This window comes from Rhincodon typus, chromosome 20 (assembly GCF_021869965.1).
Source record: "Rhincodon typus isolate 14 chromosome 20, sRhiTyp1.1, whole genome shotgun sequence".
In the NCBI taxonomy this organism is placed as follows: domain Eukaryota; kingdom Metazoa; phylum Chordata; class Chondrichthyes; order Orectolobiformes; family Rhincodontidae; genus Rhincodon; species Rhincodon typus.
The window spans coordinates 39,144,285-39,166,832 of NC_063351.1; the positions used below are offsets into that span (position 1 = coordinate 39,144,285).

The 22,548-nt window shown below is 42.2% G+C and overlaps 1 protein-coding gene across 8 annotated transcripts in view; it reads left to right on the forward strand.

Annotated features, from left to right (window-relative positions):
* Window positions 1-878: 878 nt before the first annotated feature.
* The window catches only part of LOC109935555 (aldehyde dehydrogenase 18 family, member A1), a 41,969-nt gene continuing 20,299 nt past the window's right edge, over window positions 879-22,548 (forward strand). The window contains exons 1-4 of one of the 8 annotated variants that reach the window (XM_048608758.1): window positions 879-936; window positions 12,177-12,277; window positions 14,160-14,383; window positions 22,213-22,362. In XM_048608758.1, coding sequence (XP_048464715.1) covers window positions 12,205-12,277; window positions 14,160-14,383; window positions 22,213-22,362 — 447 coding nt within the window. In that variant the 5' untranslated portion in view covers window positions 879-936; window positions 12,177-12,204. The other 7 variants (XM_048608761.1, XM_048608760.1, XM_048608759.1 and 4 more) reach the window with 7 other exon arrangements.

The window sequence follows — 22,548 nt, forward strand, 5'->3', positions numbered from 1 at the left end:
AGGAAGCTTGACGTAGTTGTTAACAGGCCTCAGTCAAGTCAAGGAAGATAGCGTTTGCTAGATTGAGGAATTAACAGCCATGAAATGAAGTCAATAAAGTGTGGAGCTGGAGGAACACAGCAGGTCAAGCAGCATCAGAGAAGCAGGAGAGTCAACGTTTCGGGCCTAGACACTTCATCAGGATTGACCCACATTGTATCGACTCTGACTCCAGCATCTGCAGTTCCTGCTATCTTAGAGCCAGTAAAGGAATTATTTTTCTATTCACTCAGAGTGTCACTGGCTGGGCCAGCCCTCATTCCCATTCCTAGTTGTTATTGAAAAGGTGGTTCCCCTCATCACTCATTAGCCCTACCAAGCTTGTTACCATCAAACCAACCCCTCCCCTTCATCTATAACCCTCAATGCAGCCTCGCAGCCTGTACCCTCACATCCTAAGATCCAATCCGGATTCTCTCTATCAAGTTCACTCCCTCACCCACCGACACGTTTACGAAACCCTCCCCACGCTGGCCTTTGTCCCCGCCTCCGAAAGACGGTTGCTTTCCGAACTTCCTACCTACCTACACTCACCTTTCCTGGCTCCATCCCCGCCTCTTCGACCTGTTTGTTTCCTCTTCTCTATCCATCTTCTATCCGCCTCCCACTCTCTCCCTATTTATTTCAAAACCCCCTTCCCTTCCCCCTTTTCCGAAGAAGGGTCTAGGCCCGAAACGTCAGCCTCTCTGCTCCTATGATGCTGCTTGGCCTGCTGTGTTCATTCCAGCCCTGCACCTTGTTGTCTCGGATTCTCCAGCATCTGCAGTTCCTACTATCTCTGCTTTCCGGAATTCCCGCCTTTCCAACCGCCGCGTGACCCACCGCGTCCCCACGTGACCCGTCCACGGGCCAATAGCAACCCGACCGGCATCCCCAGCGAAACAGAAGGAAGTGGTGGTAAGTGCTTGAGAGACTGTAGGTTCGACAGGATTGGGAAGGAACGGAGGGAGAGAGAAGCAGAATCAACAGGCCCGAATGGACAGGATCGGGGGCGGGAGGAACAAGCGAGATCAAGAGAATGTGGACGCGTTAAGAGTCTGGGGAAGAGACCACCGAGATCAATAGGATCGGGGATGTGGTAACGGCAGAGGGGGCGCTTGGAGCGATAGACAAGCGGGAACGACAGGACGGACGGGGGCGGAGGGTAAAGCGGGATCCACAAGTCCAGGATCAGTTTTCTGAAGAAGGGTCTAGGCCCGAAACGTCAGCTTTCCTGCTCCTTTGATGCTGTTTGGCCTGCTGTGTTCATCCAGCTCTACACCTTGTTATCTCAGACGAAAGGCTCGTGTTGGGGGGCGGATCCACTCAGTCAAAGCTCTTTGCTTCAGTCGCTGCATTGACATCAAAGGCCTTTTCCCCACCACTCTTCTTGAACTAAGCATCAACAGCAATAGGCAATTTAGCCCACCCAGCCTGTTCCAGTATTCATTTGGATCATTGATGCTGTAATTCTCTCAATGCCTGTTTCCTGTACTATCTTCAGATCCCAGAAATCCTGAACGCACTTAACAAATCCCCCGCCTACCAAACCTTTAACACTATGGCAGTCCCAGTCCGTGTTCCGAAAGTTAAAATCCCTATTACAGCCCGACTATCCTTCAGCTATTTGTGGTCTCCTGACATATGTGCTCCTCAGACAACAAGGTGCAGAGCTGGATGAACACAGCAGGCCAAGCAGCATCATAGGAGCAGAAAGGCTGACGTTTCGGGCCTAGACCCTTCGCTGTTTTTGGGGGGACGGGCAGGGAACAATACAATCCCATCAAAGTGATCACCCTTTCTTATTTATGAATTCCACCCTTATATTTTCACTACATGATCCCTCCTCAATATCCTCTCTCACTACTACTGCTGCAATGTTTTCCCTAATCAAAAATGCCACTCCCCCTCTTTTGCTTCTCCTTCTATCCTTCCTATAGCATCTGTACTCTGGGACATTCAGATGCTGGTCTTGTTCCTTCCTCAGTCATGTTTCTGTAATAGCTGTGATATCCTAGTCCCTGCTGTGAGTTCATCTGCCTTATCTGTCAGGTCTCTTGCATTGAAGTTTAATTTAAAAGCCTTGCCTTATTCCGTGCCCTACTCCTGCCTGCCTGGTCTATTTAACTTGCTCTCTTTAACATGTGCATGAGCCGCAATTTTCTCTTTTGTCTCACGACTGTTTTAGGGTTTAATCCCTTCCAAGTAACTCTAGCAAATTTCCTCACCAAGATATTGGTATGTCTCCAGTTCAGGTGCAACCTGTCCCTCTTGTACAGGTTGCCTTTGCCCCAGAAGAGATCTCAATGATCCAGAATTGTAGATCAGGAAGGGTTCAGGAGGGGAATATGTAGACTTAGAACCAAAACAGTATGATGGCATTCCAGGGCAACCATTTTGACAATGATATTGAGACTGGGACAGGAAAAGGTAGAGTGTACAAAAAGCATATAAAAAATAGCATATAGGGTCTATTAGGTTTATTGTCACATGTATGCAAGTTACAAAAAAACAGGAATACAGTGAAAAGTGTATAATGTCGTCAACACATGGTGCCATCTTAGGTACAAAAAAATAGAGGAAGTAAAGAAAAACATTACAGATATACATAGTATAAGTTAGGAAAATAAGAAATAAAGCTAAAAAGGTAGACATTACAGCCTTTCTATAAGGGCCTCCGTGTGGTCTGAATGGTCTCCACCAGTTCCCAACTAGTAGCCATCTTTGCTTCCAGGCAGCTGGGCGCCATTCCCACTTTGCGCCATGCCCGCTGGCTGCCCCTGTTCTGTTCCGGGTTGCTGTCAGACGAGGAAAAAGACAGAAGGGAGAAAAAACACTTTAGAGAAAAATAAAGAAAAGGAACAGACAGAGAGGATGAGCTCCAGCTGGAGCATTCTACTGTGCCACCATTTTGAAGTGAAATAAAATAATAAGGAGGCTAAATTAATGGCTGTTAAATGCCCTTTATATTCAGAACAAAATAAGTTGATTAATGATACAAATAGAGACTAATGGGTATGATCTTCTAGCCATTACAGAGATGCAATTACAAGGAGATCAAAGTTTTATCTCAATATTCAGAGGTACATGACTTTTTGAAAGGCAGGAAGGGAAGAGTAGTGTGATAGCGTTGTTAGTATGAGATGGAATAAGTATGATAATAAGAAACGATCTATGATTAGATGACATAGAATCCATATGGATGGAGGTAAGAACTAATTGAGAAAATAAGTCACTGCTGCGAGTAGTCTATAGGACCCTCCAATTCTACGGGACAGAGAATAAATCAAGAGGGTATATAGAAAAGGCAGTACACTAATGATGGCTGACTTTAATCTTACTGTTGATTGGGAAATCAAATTGCCAAAGCTGGCCACAATGAAGAATTTTTAGAGTATTTTCAGGACAGTTTCCTGGAACAATATGTTGTAGATCCAAAATGGAATCAGACTATTTTGAATCTGGCAATGTAGCAGATTTACTAAATGATCTCAGAATAACTGATCACATGGAAAACAGTGACCATAACATGTAGAAATTAGCATTAGTATTCAATCGGAAAGTGAGAAACTTGGGTTGGAAATAACTGCTAAACTTAAGTAAAGGATAATTACAAAGGGATGATGGCTGGAGTAGACTGGAAAAGGAGTTTATCAGAAAGGACGGTTCAGGAACAATGGTAGACATTTAATGAAATAGCTCATGGCTCACAACAAAGATATATCTGAATGAGGAATAATGTTTCTAGGAAGGGGGTAAACTGACAGTGGTTAACCAAAGAACTTAATGCCAGTATCAATTTGGAATACAAATAATGGCAAAGATTAGTGGTAAACCAGAAGATTGGCAATGTTTTGAAAGCCAACTAAAGTTGACCCAAAAAAGGGAAAAAATAAACTATAAGGGCAATCTAGCCAGTAATACAAAAAAAGACAGTAGATCTTCTTTCTAAAATTGAAGATTAGTCAAATTAAACATAGACCCCTTGAAGAACAAGGCTGGGGAAATGGCAGAGGACTTAAATAAAAACTTTGCATCAGTCTTCACAGCCAAGACACTAATAGCATTCCAAAATAATCAAGGAGGGGAAGGATGAAATAAACATAATAACTCACTCAAGTAAAGGTTGTAGGGAAAATTGAAGGTTGTGAATCTGGAATTCTTTACCAGAAAGGGCTTTTGAGGCTGAGTCATTACATATATTCAAAGCTAAAGTAGACAGCTTTTTAATCAGTAAAGGAATCAAGTGTTGTGGGGAAAAGGAAGTAAAGTGAAGTTGAGGTTTATCAGATTAGCCGTGGCCTCATTGAATGACAGAGCAAACTCAGTGGACCGAATGCCCTACTACTGCTACATCTTCTGATCTTATAATAGGGCTAAAGGCTGATGAGACCCTCGATATGATGGCTTGCATTCTAGGATTTTAAAGGAAATAGCTAAAGACATACTGAATGGACTTTTAGTAATCTAAGAATCCCAGGACAATTGGAATACTAGCAATGTAACTCCTTTATTCACAAAAGACGGAGACAAAAAAAAAACTGTAGTTAGCTTTACATCAGTCATTGAGAAAATCTTAGAATTTGATATGAAGCATGTGATAGCAGAGCATTTAGAAATACAAAAGAAAACCAATCAAGCAGAGTCAGCATGGCTTCACTGAGGGAAAATCATGCCTGACAAGTTTAGTACAGTTCTTGGAGAAGGTAACAAGCAGGGCAAACAGAAAGGGAACCATTAGATCTAATATATTTGAGTTTCCAGAAAACATTTGATAATGTACATAAGGTTAAATAATAAGGTAAGAGCCTATTGTTGGAGGTCATGTATTAGCATGGAGCTAGGTAGAAGACAAAGTTGACATAAAGGGAACCTTTTCATGATTGAAATCTGTGATTAGTGTGCCACAGGGATTTTTGCTGGGGCCACAATAATTTATATTAATAACTTGGATGAGAGAAGTGAATATACTATCGTCAGTTTGTAAACAACACAAAAATAGATGGGAAGGCAAGCAGTGAGGATGACACAGAGTCTACAGAGGGATATAGACAGGTTAACTGAGTGGGTTAAAAAAAGGCAGATGAAGTATAATGTGGAAAAAGTAAGGTTATGCACTTTGGCAGGCAGCATAGAGGAGCTAAGGGAGAATGACGTTAAATAGGGGATTTTTGGAGGTCTTCATGTATGAAACACAAAAGGCGAGCATCCAAGTTTGAGGGTAATAGGGAAAGGAAATGGAATGTTGGCCTTTACTTCAAAGGGAATGGAACGTCAAAATAGAGAGGTCTTGCTAAAACTATAACAGACACTAGTCGGATCCCAGCTGGAATACTTTGAACAGTTTTGGTTCCTTGATTTAAAGAAATATATACTGAATTGGAGGCAGTCCAGATAAGGTTCATTGGATTGATTCTGGATTTGGAGAGATTTTCTTATGAGGAGAGGCTGAATCAGTTTGTCTTGTATTCATTGGAGTTTAGAGGAATAAGAAGTGACCTTATTGAAACAAAGAAGATTAATAGAATTATACAGCTTGGAAACAGACCCTTCAGTCCAACCAGTCCATGGTGACCATGATCCCAAACTAAACTAGTCCCATCTGCCTACGCTTGACCCATATCTCTCCATGGTACTTATCTAAACGTCTTTTAAATGTTGTAACTGTATCTGCATCCACCATTTCCTCTGGAAGTTCATTCCACACATGAACCACTATGTGTAATACAGTTGTCTCTCATGTCTTTTTAAAATCTTTCTTTCACCTTAAAAATATACTCCCTAGTCTTGAAATTCCCTACCCTAGGGAAAAGGCACCTGCCATTCCCCTTATCTATACCCAACGTGATTTTATAAACCTCTATAAGGTCATCCCTCAACCTCCTATGCTCTAGTGAAAAAAGTCCCAGCCTTTCCTTTTAACTCAAACCGTCCATTCCCGGCAACACCCTGGTAAATCTTCTCTGAACACTCTCCAGCTTAATATCCTTCCTATAACCAGAATGGGACACAGTACTCACCAACATCCTGTATGACGACAACATGACATCCCAGCGCCTATACTGAAAGGTCTGAGCAATGAAGGCAAGCATGGTAAATGCCTTCTTAACCACTGTGTCTACATGTGATGCAAACTTCAAAGAATCATTACCCACGGCCCTACTTTTAATTGTATAGGTGCTGCCCTTGTTTGTTTTACCAAAATACATTACCTCACATTTATCCAAATTAAAGTCCATCTGCTACTATTCAGCCCATTGACTCAATCAAGCTCCCTTTGTAATTTTAGATAACCTTCTTCACTGTTCAATATACCACCAATTAAGTTTCCCTAACTAGTCTCACTTGCCTGCATTTGGGTCATATTTCTCTAAACCTTTCCTATTCTTGTATCTGCCCAAATGTCTTTTAAATGTTGTATCTGTACCTACCACTTCCTCTGACAGTTCATTCCACATACGAACCACCCTCTGTATGCAAAAGTTGCCCCTCAGGTCCCTTTTAAATCTTTTTCCTCTCAACTTAAAATTATGCCTACTAGTTTTGAAATTCCCTACCCTGGGGAAAGACCTTTGTTATTCACCTTATCTCTGCCCCTCATGCTTTTATAAACATTTGTAAGGTCACTCCCCAATCTCTTACAGTCCAATGAAAAAGGCCCTAGTCTATCCAATCTCTCCTTGTAACTGAGACCCTCCAGTCCTGGCAACATCCTTGTAAATCTTCTCAGAATAAAAACAGCAAGCTCTGGAGGCAGGGTCATTGAACTCATCTTTCCTTGTCTAAACTTATTATCATAACTATTCTTATCTGTCATCCTTGTTTAGTTTTCACTTAAATGCATCCAAAGTATTAAACCATTCTCTGTGACAACAAATTCCACATTCGATTCTTTCATAACTTGACTTAAAAAATTGCAAAAGTTCACCAACTTTTGAGTTGAAAAATTTCTATGAGTGAAGATACTCATAAACTTCTACAACACAGAAGGAGGCCACTTGGCCCATTGTGTTCACGCTAGTCAACAAATCTGACTACACTGAACCCATTTTTCTGCTCCTGGCCTGTGGCCCTGATGGCTTAGGGAAAGCAACTGAATATCTCAATATTGGTTAAATGTTATGAGAGTTTCTGATTCAACCACTTCTTCAGACAGCAACAACACTCAAGATTCTCTCATCCTCAAACATTCTCTCCCTCCACCAGACTTTCAACAGTAGCAGTGTGTATCAATATTTCTTTATTCACTCATGACATGTGTGCGTCGCTGGCTGGGCCAGCATTTATTGCTCATCTCCGGTTGCCCTTGAGAAAGTGATGATGAGCTAACCTTCTTGCACCACTGCAGTCTATTTGGTGTAGATTCACCTACAATGCCTTTCGGAAAGGAGTTCCAAGATTTTGACTCAGCAACAAGATACTGCCCACCTGACCAATCCATTGATATCCTCTTGCAGTTATGACTATCCTCACTTTTTTACTAAGAGGGTAACTTTTTCAAAAAGAGGGTAGTGTGTGTGTGGAATGAGCTGCCAGAGGAAGTAGGGGAGGTGGCTACAATTATAACATTTAACAGGCATCTGGATGGGTATATGAATAGGAAGGGTTTAGAGGGATATGGGCCAAACGCTGGCAAATGTGACTAGATCAGTTTGGGGTCTGGTAGGTGCAGACAAGTTGGGCCAAAGAGTCTGTTTCTGTGTTATGTTACTCTATGACTCTATCTAGCCAACATTGTCAAAGAATAAGGGAACAATTGTTTTAAAACTGAGATGCAAGGGAATCTCTTCTCCCAGGGGCAGTGAATGTCTGGAATTCTCTATTCCAAGGAGTTGTGGAAGCTAGATCACTGATTACTTAGAGAAGGGGGAGACAGGTTTTTGAAATATCAGGGAATTGAGGGCTATGTTAAGTTGGCTGGAAAATGGAGTTGAGCCTTGCTGCAGATCAGACAGAACTTGTTGAAAGGGAGGGCAGGTTTTCGGAACCAAATGGCCTACATCTGCTCTTATTTCTTATGTTCTAAACACTGAAAGCAGCATGTGACAGAGCTAAGCAATCCCACAACAAATGGATCAGATCCAAACTCTACTGTCCTACCACACCAGCCATAAAATTATTAAACAACAAACTGGAAGAGGACATCTATAAATATCCCCATCCCTCCAAGGTGAGTTAGCCTCCAGCACATCATCGCAAAAGATAAGACTGAAACATTTGAAACCACCTTCAGTGATTCAGTAACACTACTCATGAATACCCTTTCAGTGTCGAGATGAGCAATAAATGCTAGCTTTGCCAACAAAGTTTAAAAAAAATCACCAGCCTCTCATAGTTCACTGTTGCTAAAAAGCCCATGCTTCTGTCATTCCCAGGCTTGACTATTCCCGTGATCTATCCAACTTTCAATCCAACTTCCCCCATGAATGTTGGAAGCAGAATTTTTGATGAGCGTATGACTCCTCTGCTTGCTGATCTATGTTGCATTTTCACTTAACAACTGGTTTTAAAAATGTCATCTTTATGTTTAAATCTCTATGGCTTCCTTCCCATACATTCCCCCTCTTGTAACTCTTCCACCCTATAACCCGCCAAGAACTCTACTCCTGGTTTGTCCTAATCCTTCTTCCTTTGGCTCATTGACAAATGTATTTTGTTTGCAAACATTCCATTTAAGGATCTTAGAAAATTTTTGTAGGCCCAAAGAGCTTTATGAAATTATTTAACATTTGAGAAAATTATGAAACAGATTCCCATGAAGAGCTGGCAATATAGTGAGCTGAAATGTGGGTATATGAGGCTTTCAAGCAATTTAAATGAGTGTTGGAGCTTGAGTGCCATCTACAGATTTTAAACAGAAACAGATTTCAAATACAACGGAAACAAGCATAAAATGTTTGCGGAAAATATGAATGTTGGTCAGCATTTGTAAAGAGAAAAGGTTAACTTTTTCAGAATTTTATCAGAACTGTAGATTGTAAGATAAGTAAGCAAATTGGAAAATCTATCAGATATTTGAAAATGAATTTGCTTTTCCTGTCTATAATTGAAATGAAAGAGAACTACAACAACAATCTGTCTTCAACAAAAATTGAAAATGCTGGAGAAACTCAGCAGTTCTGGCAGCATCCGTGGAGAGAAAAAACAGATAACATGTTGAGCCTAATGATCCTTTGTCAGAACTGAAAGTAGCTCAGAAATGGAGTTTTTATGCTGATTGGGGGGCTGTTTAACCTGTGAGGCAAGTAGATGGAGATGGTGCCCAGAAAGAGAGAAAACTATTCCAACGTACTACAACTATTCCACCGGTACATCAATGACATCATTGGTGCTGCTTACTTCTCTCGCCTGGAACTGGACAAATTTATCAATTTTGCTTCCAATTTCCATCCTTCTCCCACCTTCACCTGATTCGCCTCTGATTTCTCCCTTCACTTGACACCTCTGTTTCCATTTCTAAGGCATAGTCTGGTCACCAACATTTGTTACGAACCCACCAACTCCCACAGTTATCTTGACTATAGATCCTCACACCTTGCTTCCCGAAAAGACTCCATAATTCCAGTTTCTCTGTCTCTGTCACACTTGTTCTGATGATACCACTCTATGCAGGGTAGGGGACTTCAGACATGTCCACCTTTTTCCTCAACCAAGGATTCTCCACCACTGTGGTTGACAGGACTCTCAGCTGTATTTGACTCATTTCCCACACTTTGGCCCTTACTCCTTCCCTATTCTCCCACAACACTGATAGGGTCCCCCTTGTCCTCACGTTCCATCCCACCAGCCTCCGCATCCAAAAGATCATAAGCCTCCATTTTTGTCACTTCCAGCAGGATGCCACCACTACATATTCTCCTCAGCACAAAAACATAAGTTGCTGGTAAAGCTCACCAGGTCTGGCAGCCTCTATGAAGATAAATCAGAGTTAACGTTTTGGGTCTGGTGACCCGTCTTCAGAGCTGGGAACATATTCTTCTCCCCTCTCTTGCCAGCATTCAGCAGGAACCGGCCCCTCCGACACACCCTGCCCACTCTTCCTGCATTCCCTACAACTTCTCATATCACCATGGCACTTTCGCATGCAACTACAGAAGGTGCTTGTTTCTCAAGTGTACTGGTTGATAAAGTGCTGGTTAAAACAAAGTTTTGCTTTGTACACTTTGCAAGTTGAGGAATACTGTTTGATGTCCTCCTTACTGAATATCAACCCTACCATTTCACCAACATGGCAATTAGCTGCATGTCAACTAAGTCTAGATAATAGTACTTCACCTATCTGATGATTATATCTCTCTGAAACTTACCTTCGATCTTTTTCCCCCTGAAAATATTCGGGATCTTAATCCTGAATACCAGCTGCTTTCAGTTCCAACCAAGGATCACCAGACTGTACATGTTAACTCTGTTTTTCACTTTGCAGATGCTGCCCAGCATGCTGAGTTTCTCCAATATTTTCTGTTTACATTTCAGATGTTAAGCTTCTGCAGTTTTTTGTTTTATACTAATCTGACTTTCTTCTGTCACAGTTAGTAAGAACTGCAGATGCTGGAATCAGAGATAACACAGTGTGGAGCTGGAGGAACACAGCAGGCCAGGCAGCATCAGAGGAGCAGGGAAGTTCTTTTGACGAAGGGTCCCGACCCGAAACGTCAACTTCCCTGTTCCTCTGATGCTGCCTGGCCTGCTGACTTTCCTCTGTTATAAGAGATAACAAGGTGTGGAGCTGGATGAACACAGCAGGCCAAGCAGCATCAGAGGAGCAGGAAGGCTGACGTTTCGGTCCTCTGTTCTTTTTGAATAGGAATAGTTTGGACTTTGCAGCAACATTGTTAAAAGTGCTTTATAATAAAAAAAAAACTAGCACTCATTGAGTGAGGAGTTTGGAAATTCTTACAATATTTTATTGAGTTGTCATTTTAATCAGAGGATTTCATTCTTTGCTGAAGCTGTGGACGTGTCAATTTCTGTGACAGTCTCATTTAAAAATCATTTATTCAATTTCACGTTGTGTAAATTGATTTTTTTTCTCATGCACAAAAGACAAGAGAAAAATATCCGGTAGTATGAAAGTCTTTAAAACTAACAGTTGATGAACTCTGCCAGCTGCCCTTTTTTTCATTAAGAGGTCCACGTGGCTATAATTGCAACACTGTTCTCGATTTCATCAGTTGCTGACTGGGCAGTGGGAGGTCTCAGAAATCACTTCCACTTTGACACACAGGAAGCACAATCTGATTGGCTGCTCGCACCCGGAGGTGTTACTTTATATTTGAGTGAATGGCTGTATAGCTTTAGTTAAAAAAAAACACTTATTTAGACAGCGGTAGTGATGTTCAGTATAAAAAAGTTGTGAGCTGGATTCTGTTCATTTTAGTGACATTATTATTGGAGAAACGTTTGCAGAAGAGCAAAAAAGGTTTTTAGAACAAAAGCTCTGGTAGGTGATGTAGAATTGCTTTTAAACATGTTGATAACACTCCATAAAAAGACTTTATAATTTATAGTAACTCATGTATTTCAGGTGAAGGAAAAAAGGCACAAGTTCACCCTTTAAAACTCAGCAAATGTTTGTGTAACGGTTGTTTAGAATTAGAGCTGAGTAATATTTAAAACATTGTACACATTGCACGATGAGGAATGCTGTTTGGACTGTTTGATGCCCTCCTTACTAAATATTAAACCTACCATCTCACCAACATGGCAATTAGCTGATTGTTAAGTAAGCTTAGGTAATAGCACTTTACCTATCTGATGATTATATCTCTCTGAAACTTACCTCCTGAGCCTGTGACTTTTCACCCTGATGATCCTGAAAGTATTGTTTAGGTTTACTATCTTAATCCCACTGCACATCTCACATACTTCTAAAGTGATGCCTTAGAGATATCTGAAGCTTCTTCCATCATTATATCTTCTTTCCCCTCCCCACACTGTTAAAAAGGAAACGGGAGTTGGTTCAATTATTCAGGAATTCACCTTAACTACTCTGCTGTCTTTGATTTATGGCAACTGTTTGCAGAAAAGATATTGTCATTAGAAATATGAATCATAAAATTGAGCATTTAGTTTGTTTAATACATTTACTATAATTGTACTACATGGAACACTTTACCATTGGATATTTGTGCTTATACTCTGCTTTTATTCTGTTGCAGATATTGAAGTTGCTGCCCACTCCTCATCATGCTGTGGAAAGCAGGTTTGATCCACTGCTTCACCTCAGCTCTATCGAAAATAGGCCCTCAAGTAACCAAATGTAAGCATTAAGTAGTTGAAAGTTTTGTTATGTTTTTGGACCTATTACTTGGAAAATGAATTTTGATTTAGTGCTCTGTAGGATCCAGATTGAGTGGTATTAGAATCTTTAAGCATTTTAGCGCTGTGTGCATTGCTGGCTGGGCTATACGTGTGTGTCTTGCAGAAGGTGGTAATGAGATGCCATTTTGAACTGCTTCAGTCTGTTTGGTGGAAGTATGCCCCAGTGCTGTTGGGGAGGGATTTTGAGGCTAGACCTTTGATCCAACAGCACTAAAGAAACAGTGATATATTTCTAAGTCAGGACAGTGTATGATTTGGAGGCAAATTTGGAAGTGGTGGTATTCCTATGTATCTGTTGTCCTTGTCCTTCTAGATAGTAATGATTGTGGGTTGGAAAGTGCTGCATAAAGTAACTCGGTGAATTTCTGCAGTGCATCTTATAGAACTTGTTTTAGGGAAATTACTTATTTTTAGTGTTGTTCATCTACGTGAATGTGAAGCCTGATCCTTTTGGGATGCTTGGCTGTATAAAACAAATCAATGCAACCCTGTAGAAATGTTAATTAAAAGCCTGGTGAATGGATTTATGGTAAATCTACATGCCAATATTTCCATCATAGGAAAGGGAACAGAAGCAGGCCATTTGGCCTGTTGCGCTGCTCAGCCATTCAAAGAGATCATTGCTTATCTTCTAGCTCAAAGTGCAGGAAAATGACATTCTCCCATCCCTTGACGTCTTTAATATTTAGAAAGCTATCAATATTCTTCTTGAATATACTCAGTGATTGAGCTTCCTCAGTCCTCTGGCATAGAGACTTCCAATTTCACAAATCTCTGAGTGAATACGTACCTCCACATCTCAGTCCTGAATGGCCTACCTCTTGCTTTGAGGCTGTGTCCCAGGTTCTAGACCCTCTACACCCCCAGCCAGGGGAAACATCCTCCTGTGTTTACCCTATGATGTCCCTGAAGAATTTTGTATATTTCAAAAAGGTCACGAAATCAGGCAGACCTTGAATCTAACCCAGCTGATGGTGAAAATCACCTTGAAGTGTCCACAGACAGTCTGCATTCAAGACAATAAGGTGTCTTTTCTTTTCTTCAGAAGTTGAAAGAACTGCTGTGTTTCCAGAGCTTTTTGTTTTTATTTGTTTTATTTCTGTTTGTGTGAAACCTTCCTCTGTCTATTAGCTTCAGGGTCTTAAATGAATTTAAGATGTTTCAAGGACCATGTCCTGAGCTATCAAATGCAAAAAGTCCTAGGATACCAATCCCATTTTTTATGTTTTTGTGAGTCTGACAAATCATTTTTGAGTGAAGAGTGCTGTTCAATGGCCACAGGACTCCACATACATAAGTGTTTCAAGTTTGAGGCTTTATTTATGAATGAATGAGAGGAGGTGATGTATACTTGAACTCCTCATCTGCAGTAATCTCTTTACCCCTCTTTGGTCAGTTTTTAAACTTGTACTCCAACTTCACTGTGTGAGTTGTAGCGCCATGTAGTGCATTAATTAATAGTTCTCTAAGCTGCTGATTAATAAAGTTTTCACATAAAAGGAAATAAAACCAATGAAAATGGAGACTTCTACAAATATACAGTAGGTTTCAGAAAAAGGAAGAGTCATGACGGCTCCAGTTGAGTAAGTTCTTAAGAACATCAAACGCCAAATGAGACCTGGTTAGAAAGTTTGGTTTCCTTTTTCTTTTAAGTTATAAAAATTCATTTCCGACGGTAGTTCTAATGTTATAGTGATATGAGTTAGCCATAACTGCCATTTCACAAAGATTCACAAGTATTGACTCTCTGAAGTTCTTGGTTTTGTTTCTTCATTACTGTTTCCAGATTATGATCTGAATTTTCTCTCTCTTTTCTGAAGGTTGGCCAATTTATAGACCAGCATCCATTAAACGATTTGCTCGGCACTGGAGCAATGTTCCATTTCTCACTGTTCCCCCACGGCGCACTCCAGGGAAACCATTTGCCCATCGGAGTGACCTGAAACAAGCCAAGCGCATTGTCGTAAAGCTTGGTAGCGCGGTGGTGACACGAGGTGATGAGTGTGGCCTTGCTCTTGGTCGGCTTGCTTCCATTGTTGAGCAGGTGAGATCAAAACACTATTATAGGGCCAGCGAATTCCGTTTAACATATGAATGTTTAGTAAGAGAACTCTACTTTTAAAAAGCTTAAAGAGAAGCTTTTGTTGCTGGTTCCAAGGTTAGGCAATACTTAGAAATGACTGAGGGCTAATATCTCTTAACCATTATCCAAAGGGTATGGGAATTGGTAACAAATGCTGCAGAATTGTGTTTAGAGGGTAGACTCGACCTTTTTTTAAATTAAGACTTCCTAAAACCTACCCTTTGATCAAGCATTTCGGCATAGTGACATTGTTGCTGGACGACTAATCCAGAGACCCAGGTAATGTTCTGGGGTCCTGGGTTTGAATGCCATCACAGCAGACGGTGGAGTTTAAGTTCAATGACGATATTGAATTAAAGTTTAATGATAACCATGAAACCATTGTGGAATATTGTAAACAGCCATCTGGTTCACTAACATCCTTTTAGGAAAGGAAACTACTGTCCTTACTTTGTCTGGCCTACATGGGACTCCAGATCAACAGCAATATGTTTGACTTTCAGCAGCCTTTTGATGGCCAAGCAAGCTGCTAAGTTGTATCAACTACTAGAAAGCTTCTTTAAAAAAAAAAGGACAAACTAACATTGCCTAAAGCACTGGAAATGACAATGGCAAACATTAAACCTGTCGATTCTGCACAGTCCACCTTACTAACATTTGGAGCTTGTACCAAAATTGGGAGAGCTGTCTCTCAGATTAGTCAAGTTAAACCTAGACATCATTTTCTTTTATTCATTCACAGATTGAGGGCATTGCCCATCTCTGATTGCCCAGAGTGCACTTCAGAGTCAACCACATTGGTGTGGGTCTGGAGTCACATGTAGGTCAGACTAGGTAAGGATGGCAGTTTCCGTCCCTAAAGGACATTGGTGAACCAGATAGGTTTTTCCAACAACCGGCAATGGATTCGTGGTCACCATTAGACCCTTAATTCCAGTTATTTATTGAATTCAAATTCCACCATCTGCAATGGCAGGATTTGAACCCGGGTCCTCAGAACATTACCTGGGTCTCTGGGTTAACAAACAACTGATAGGGAAGGCAATGGCCTTGTGGTACTAAGATTCTGTCATTCTCACAGAATCATAATTTACAATGTCCCATACAACACCATCATCATCCCTGGGTATGTTCTATGCAACAGGCAGGCCAGACCTAGTGGAGATGGCAGTACTGTGGTATATAGTATGGAGGGTGTTTCTCTGGTGTGATCATCATTGATTCTGGAACCCATCAGGTCTCATGGCATTAGGTCAAATGTGGACAAGGAAAGCACGGAGTGGCACCAGTGATGAATATACTTCATACGATACCAAGAAATGGTTAGAGATACTGGATACTGACGAGGCTGAACCCTGACAGCATTCATGCAATAGTAATGAAGATGCATGCTCCAGAACTTGCTGCATTCTAAGCCAAGCGGTTCCAGCAGTTTGTTTATTTTTCTATTTATTTATCACTTTCTTTATTGACATGTCTATTTTAATAGAGTGAAAACTGTTGTAAGGTGTGACCACTCTCCGGCACCATCTTAAAACACAGAAAAATAAACCAAAACATAGAACACAAAGACAGAAAAATAAAGCAATCGTGTTCAACTTTACAGTTCTTGTTAAGTGCTCCATCATCGGTCATGGGCCTGGTGGCCAGCCATGAGTTCCCTTTTGCTGTGCTGCCTCCACTGGAACAAGAGTTACCATTCTTTAGCACCATCTCGCTTTCACTGATGCCCCTGCCACTGAGTCTTTGCTGGACCGCGCCAATGCAACTGCCACTGATGCCGCAGGGTACAATACCAGCCCAACGTGACTCCACCACCATGAGTCGACTTCGGGCCCACCTCGCCAGGACTGCTGATTGGGCCCAATCCCATCGTTGCCGCACCTTTTATGAACCTGCACTGGACACATGTCATGGAGCACCCAAACCCGTCACACCACAACCGGTCTAAGTTAGCTCTAGGACCGCCTCGTCGATAAACAAGTACTGGGCTCGCTTCAAGTCTGCGCTGGGCTCAATCACCAACTACGACAGATCTGCACTGGGCTCACTTGCCGCCGACGCTGTCGCTGCAACCAAACTCTTCAACAAGAGGTAAGTAAAGGAAAAAAAAAAAAGAATGAGTAAAGAGGGGCAGACAAGCTCTGGGTTCACGAGCTGAACACTACCACTGTCTTACTGGAAGCAGCCTCAGTACTGCTATAATGCTGGCATCCAGCAGACAATGCAGAAAATTGCCAAGTTTTGTCACTTTCTGCAAGCTAAGGGCTCCACAACAGCCTGTGGTTATTGCTCCCACCTTCCTGAAGATGTTTGATTCCATTTATTGTAGTCTCATGTACCTAAGTACCATGAAAAGCTTTGTTTTGCGAGAAGTACAGGCAGATGAGGTAGTTTCTTACTGTCCTGGGCAGAGCAGTTGCTGTACCGAGCTTTTATGCACTTGGACAAAATGCTTTCAATGATGCATCTGTAAAAGTTGGCGAGGGCCCTCTGGGCATGTCAAATTTCCTAAGCTGCTTGAGGAAGAAGGTGCCTGCCAAGTGCCAGAAGTGGGATCCTTGCTTCATGGATTCCTGTCTAAAAGCTGTGCTCCAGCCAACAGAGCAAGAAAACACATCTTCCCCATTTTTGGGTGAAAGAAGCCCTTCCATCGGACCCAAATAGTCTGCAGTGAGGCAGCATGGGAGGTGAGTGCTGAATCTGAGGAGAGACACAGTCCAGGAAGAACATGAACAATCTCCTGTGCCCTGCTAGTGCAGTTGCCACGATCTCCTCATTGCAATCTCACACAGAGCCATTGTTCAGTTTAATCACTGTACAGCCATATCACACAAGCATGCCCACTTGACATGCATGATGGGCTCACACCAATCTATGTTGGCAAAGTTCTAATACTTCTCAGGCACTGAGCTTCCCTCCTACTTACCACCAATGTGCTCTCTAACCTATGCACACAGTCACTCCAAAAATCTGAGCACGGCGATTGATGTGCCAATTCCTTTCGCAGCGTCACCTTCCAGTTCTGGAGGTTGCTGCTGTACGTAGACCTTGGAGATCTGTGCAGAAGGGAAAAAAATGAAGAGAAATGCTGCTCACTACCTGGCTCGGCTGCGAACGTCCAAGTGCTCTGTCACACCGTTCCATCACACTCCATTCTCTTTCCCTCATTGCAGGAGGACAAGTTGGTGCAAATGGAAAAATAAGGCCCCCCCCCCTCCCGGTGCAGGGGTTTCTAATCTCCACATCCTCACTCACTTTGAGGAAGGCATTGTCCAGCTAGTGGGTGAGGACCAAAGCTGGTCCTGTGAAGATGGAGAGATTGGTTTGGCAGAAGGCAGTGAAGAATATTGTTCCCTGCTCTTTTCAGTTATGCAGACACTCTCAACTTCACCAAAATGTAAGAGATTAGAGGCTGACCATTGTCAGCATGCACCAACAAACTGTTCACATGCACCCTCTACCAGTACAGAGACTGTCACCTCAATGGTGTCCTATTGGATTAGACTTAGTGATTTACTCACTAGATCACATCCCTGGCATGTCTGCATTCGATGGTTAAAGAAATTCTCAATACTCAATGGCCAGTGACCAAGCACCTGCTCACGTTCTTTCCATGCCTCCCTTGCAAAAGATGTACCTCTGTAATCGGCTGTAAGCAACATGGTCAAACTGCCGAATCAGGCAGGGGTGGCAAAGGCCCGTATAGACTAGGATGAAAAGTGGAAGAGTCCATCCATCTCCTCCCTGTGGAGGCTCTGACATGTGAGAATTGGCTGTCTCCATGGAAAGGGTGGCTGTTGTCTTCGAGGTCCAGATGCAATGGAACATACTAGTAAGGGTTCAAACACATTCACTAGACATGGGTGGTCAGCATCACCAGCAAGGCACAAAAAGGATGCAGCTCCATGACATCACTCCAGCTGTCCCTTCTTCTCGAGGAAATGGGTGTGTGAACCATATGGCCGAGTAACAGAAATGTCCTCGGGAGCTTCATTTCAGGAGACTTCATTAGTGCCCTCCCCATCCACATCCCCTGTACCATTTACTGACTGTAACAGTTCAGACTGAAGGAGACTGCGCCTGCATCTGTGCAGGAGACCCTCACCAGAGCCTACAGAGAATGCCTGCCAAAGTCTTCACAGCCATCAGGACATCCCAATCAGCAAACATCCTACACCCCAGCTCCGGATGTCAGCCCACACATAAAGGTAGTGATAGGCAAAGGAGGAAGAAATCCTTTCGTGGGTATTGTGTGGGCACAGGTATTTCCTTAATGTATAGCAATCTTATGCGTGTAAATATATATTTACCTTTTACTGTTCTAAGGTTTACCGTAGTCTCGTTTTCCTGCCGTCTGAAGTGAAAGCAATACAGCATCCTTCCCTATTACAAGAAGATGCTGCCATTCTCTTGGACAATCTTTGAATGCCTCGCTGCAGCGGCAATGTTTGTGAATGTATGAACTAGGAGCAGAAATAAGCTGTCTGCCATTCAAAAAGATCACGTTGATCTGTTTGTGTTTAAAAATAGTCAGACGTTTTGCCTTTGCCTCATCTGAAAATCACACAGCGTCCAAGAGGAAAAATAGCTTTCCTCATCTGTCCTAAAACGACGATTCCTAATTTTTGAAACAGTGTCCCTTGGTTCTGGACACCCCCACCAATTGTCCTCCTTGTCAAGACCATGCAGGACTTATAAACTTCAATTACAACGCCTCTCTCTTAAGCCTCACTGGGGTGGCGTACTGGAAATCGAACTATTCCCAGAGTAGTGTGAAAACTACGCAAAATTCTCCAGTTTACTTGTCCTTTAGACGCAGGTTGATAGGCAGCTTCGACCAGGTTTCTGTGCTTAACAAGAATTCTTATATTATAAATAATTTTTTTTTACTGAACTAGAATTTATGAACTGTTGACGTAAGCTGTAATGATTAAAATACTATCCTACATATATATGCAGACACAAAAAATGGGTGTCATGGGTGGAGGGAAAAGACTGGAAAGGCATTTCAGTAATCCCTGCCCACAAGGTTAGCTCAGATGATCCTTTTGCCTGATTAGACTTGCTGCTTCTCAATCTTCCTTCCTCAGGTACTTTTACTTGTGCAGAACGACTGGTTCACACTTGTAAAGTTTCTGACTTATTGGTTAAAAGTTTCAGTTGCCAACAACTGACAAGGGAAATAAACTGCCTTTCTTCAGGCTTGAGGTGTTCTTTTACTGCAGAGGGGAAAAAAGACAGCTCCTTCCTTTTCAAACGTCTGATGGTTTCCGTCCAAACATTCACATCTACAAGCTATTGAGCAACCTGGAAGCCAATCTCAAATTTCTTGGCAGGCAGAAGGCCTTCCCTGCTTGAACACTGTGAAAAGTACTTACAATGAGTGTCAGGCAATTTGCTTTGAAAATGTGCAGTAATCCTTGATTTTTTTTTTTTTTTTTAAAACAGTCCTTTTCCCATTTCAGGCTGAAATAAAATGTACAGAAAAATTAAAAATATATGTTCTTTATATCTCACCCTTCCAAACTCCAGTGCGAACAAGCCTGGTCTATCCACCCTTTCCTCATTAAATCAAACTGCTCATTCCAGATATCAAGCAAGCCTATACTTCCTCTTGTAACCTAGTGAACCATATACCTAACATTTGGACAGTGAGTTAAAAGTTCAGAGATAGCGTTTAGGAACTCTCACTTTATCTGATCAGTTAAAGGGTAGGAAAGTAGGTGATGGACTGGTCACAGAACTAGTCCTACTCAGGAAATTCATTAGTCGTGCTGAGGTGACACGTCTTCAGGGTGCAGAAGTCAAAGGTATTTTCCCTGTTTATGGTTTCAATTAGTGTAACCAGGCAAGCATTCTCAGTGAGTCGGCAATCCAGACCCTAGAGCTGCTGGGTGGGGTGGACATTAGGGAAGTTTTAGCATTTATGCACCTCCTAGTATTGATAACTTGCTCACTGAGAATGAGTAATCATTGTGTTGGTGCTGTGTAGGATCCTAACATTTTACAGAACTGTAGGAAGACAGGAAAGAGAATAAGACTAATGACATCAGGCAGAATGTCTCATTTAACAGAATCAGCCATTCAGAGACTACTCAGCCTATTTGTCTGCAGTAGCTCTCTGAGCAGTTTAACTTGGTACTAAACCTGTGCTGTTTTCCCAAAACCCTGCATGTTGTTTCTATTTAAATAATATCCGATTTCCTCTTTAATGCCTCAATTGAATCTGCCTCTACTATACTTCCAGGTACTGTGTTTCAGACTCCGAGGAGTTGGGGGGAGAAAAACCCCTTCTAACCCTGCTGTGGCATAATGGTGCTGCCAGCAACTTTCGCTCCTTAGACCCCAGATCATACCACACCTCCCCTGTGTAGCATTGGAATCCAACCCGGATGCCAGAACATGCAGTGCTTATGATGGTTGGCTCTTGTCAATGGGGCAGCTTCGAGACAGCATTTGCTCAATTGCTGCTTTGCTTATTGCATACCTGAGAGATTATGAAGTGTTGATCAGTTGAGCATGTACCTTCCATCTCATTGAAATGTGATGGAATGAATACTGTTGAATATTGCCAATGTCACAGCAAAGGCAGCTATATCTGATTGTCCAAACTCTGGACTCCTGATTTACAAGGAGCCTATTTAGTTGGCCAAACATATAATACATATCTCTGCTGCCCCAAATAAAACCTGTTCTCATTTTGGGTTTAGCATTTCTACTTAAGAGTGCTGTGCAGATAGTTTCAGTATTGTGAGATTATTAACCCACTATCTTCCTCTCCTTCTGTTCCATCGTCACTGGCTTGCCATCCATGTCGTCCTCGGATCCTCCGTACTCAGTTTATTGGCAATCATTTTCACCGTTGAAGTTTCTAAGGTACCCTTGGGGACCTGGACATCGAGGTACTTCTGGCCCTTAGTGAGCCTTATTGCTCCCCTGATTGAACCCACCTGCAGCCTAAGGTTCCTCTTTTGGCAACTGTATGTTCCCTGCCTTTCACTTTCCAAATTACTGAATATGACACTTAACTGCACCCTATCCCTGTGACCATTCCCTGCACTTCAACCACCCCCCGAATGAGCCCCAGACTTGAGTGGGCCTCTGTATGGGCAAAGCCTGGATTGATGTTTCACTCCAGACTGACTGGAGCCATCCTCCTGGACTGACTGGAGCATATCCTTTCCCAACTTTCTTCCACTGCACTGCCTGTGGAGTTGATTGCTGTTTACTCAAATGCTGCCCCAATTTGTCATGTGCTCTAAAGCCTGTCCTTGATCTATACACAGCTGTCTATTTGCTGTATGCTAGTCAGGGAAGGCTCAGGGAGACCAGCAGCCTTCCTGCATTTGAATACATGGACTGGACTTGGAAAAGTTGTAGCATGTGAGCCTCATTTAAGTACAAAGAAGCAAGTAAGTAGCCTAGTTGGAAGAATTAGCACAACTCCCTCCAGGTAAATGCCTACTTTCTGCTGTCAGGTTTTTGACACATTAGATTTTTCAGTTGGATGGAATTTATTTGGGAAGGCGAAGTTAATTCCAGTGGAGCGTTGTATCAATGAGATACAAAGATATGCTGGTTGCTTAAGGTAACGCAAGAAACCTGTCGTTTGAAGCAGAGAACTTAATCAGCGAAGTTTAGATTGACAGCGAGAATCTGATTTCTTTTGCCTCTTGTCCCATTGTTTGCTCAGGTGCTATTCTTCTCACCGTGTGAGGGACTAGAATATCAATAAATGATGTGCTTATTTCGGAATAACAGTTTGTAACTTTGTGTTGCTCCTTAAGGTGTCAGTTCTGCAAAACCAAGGTCGGGAGATGATGATTGTAACAAGTGGAGCTGTGGCTTTTGGCAAGCAACGCCTGCGACATGAAATCCTGCTTTCCCAGAGTGTGCGACAGGCCCTGCACTCGGGCCAAAACCAGCTGAAAGACATGGTGAGCCTCCAGAAAAATTTACAATTCAAAACAACCTTAGTATGTGGTAAATGTGATCAACTATATTCATTTCTAATAGTTTAGCTTTCATTTTGTTCTCCACTTCACTCTAGAGTTCTATGAAACGTGAGTAGAGTTCTATGAAACGTGAGTAGAGTATGAAACGTGAGTAGAGTATGAAACGTG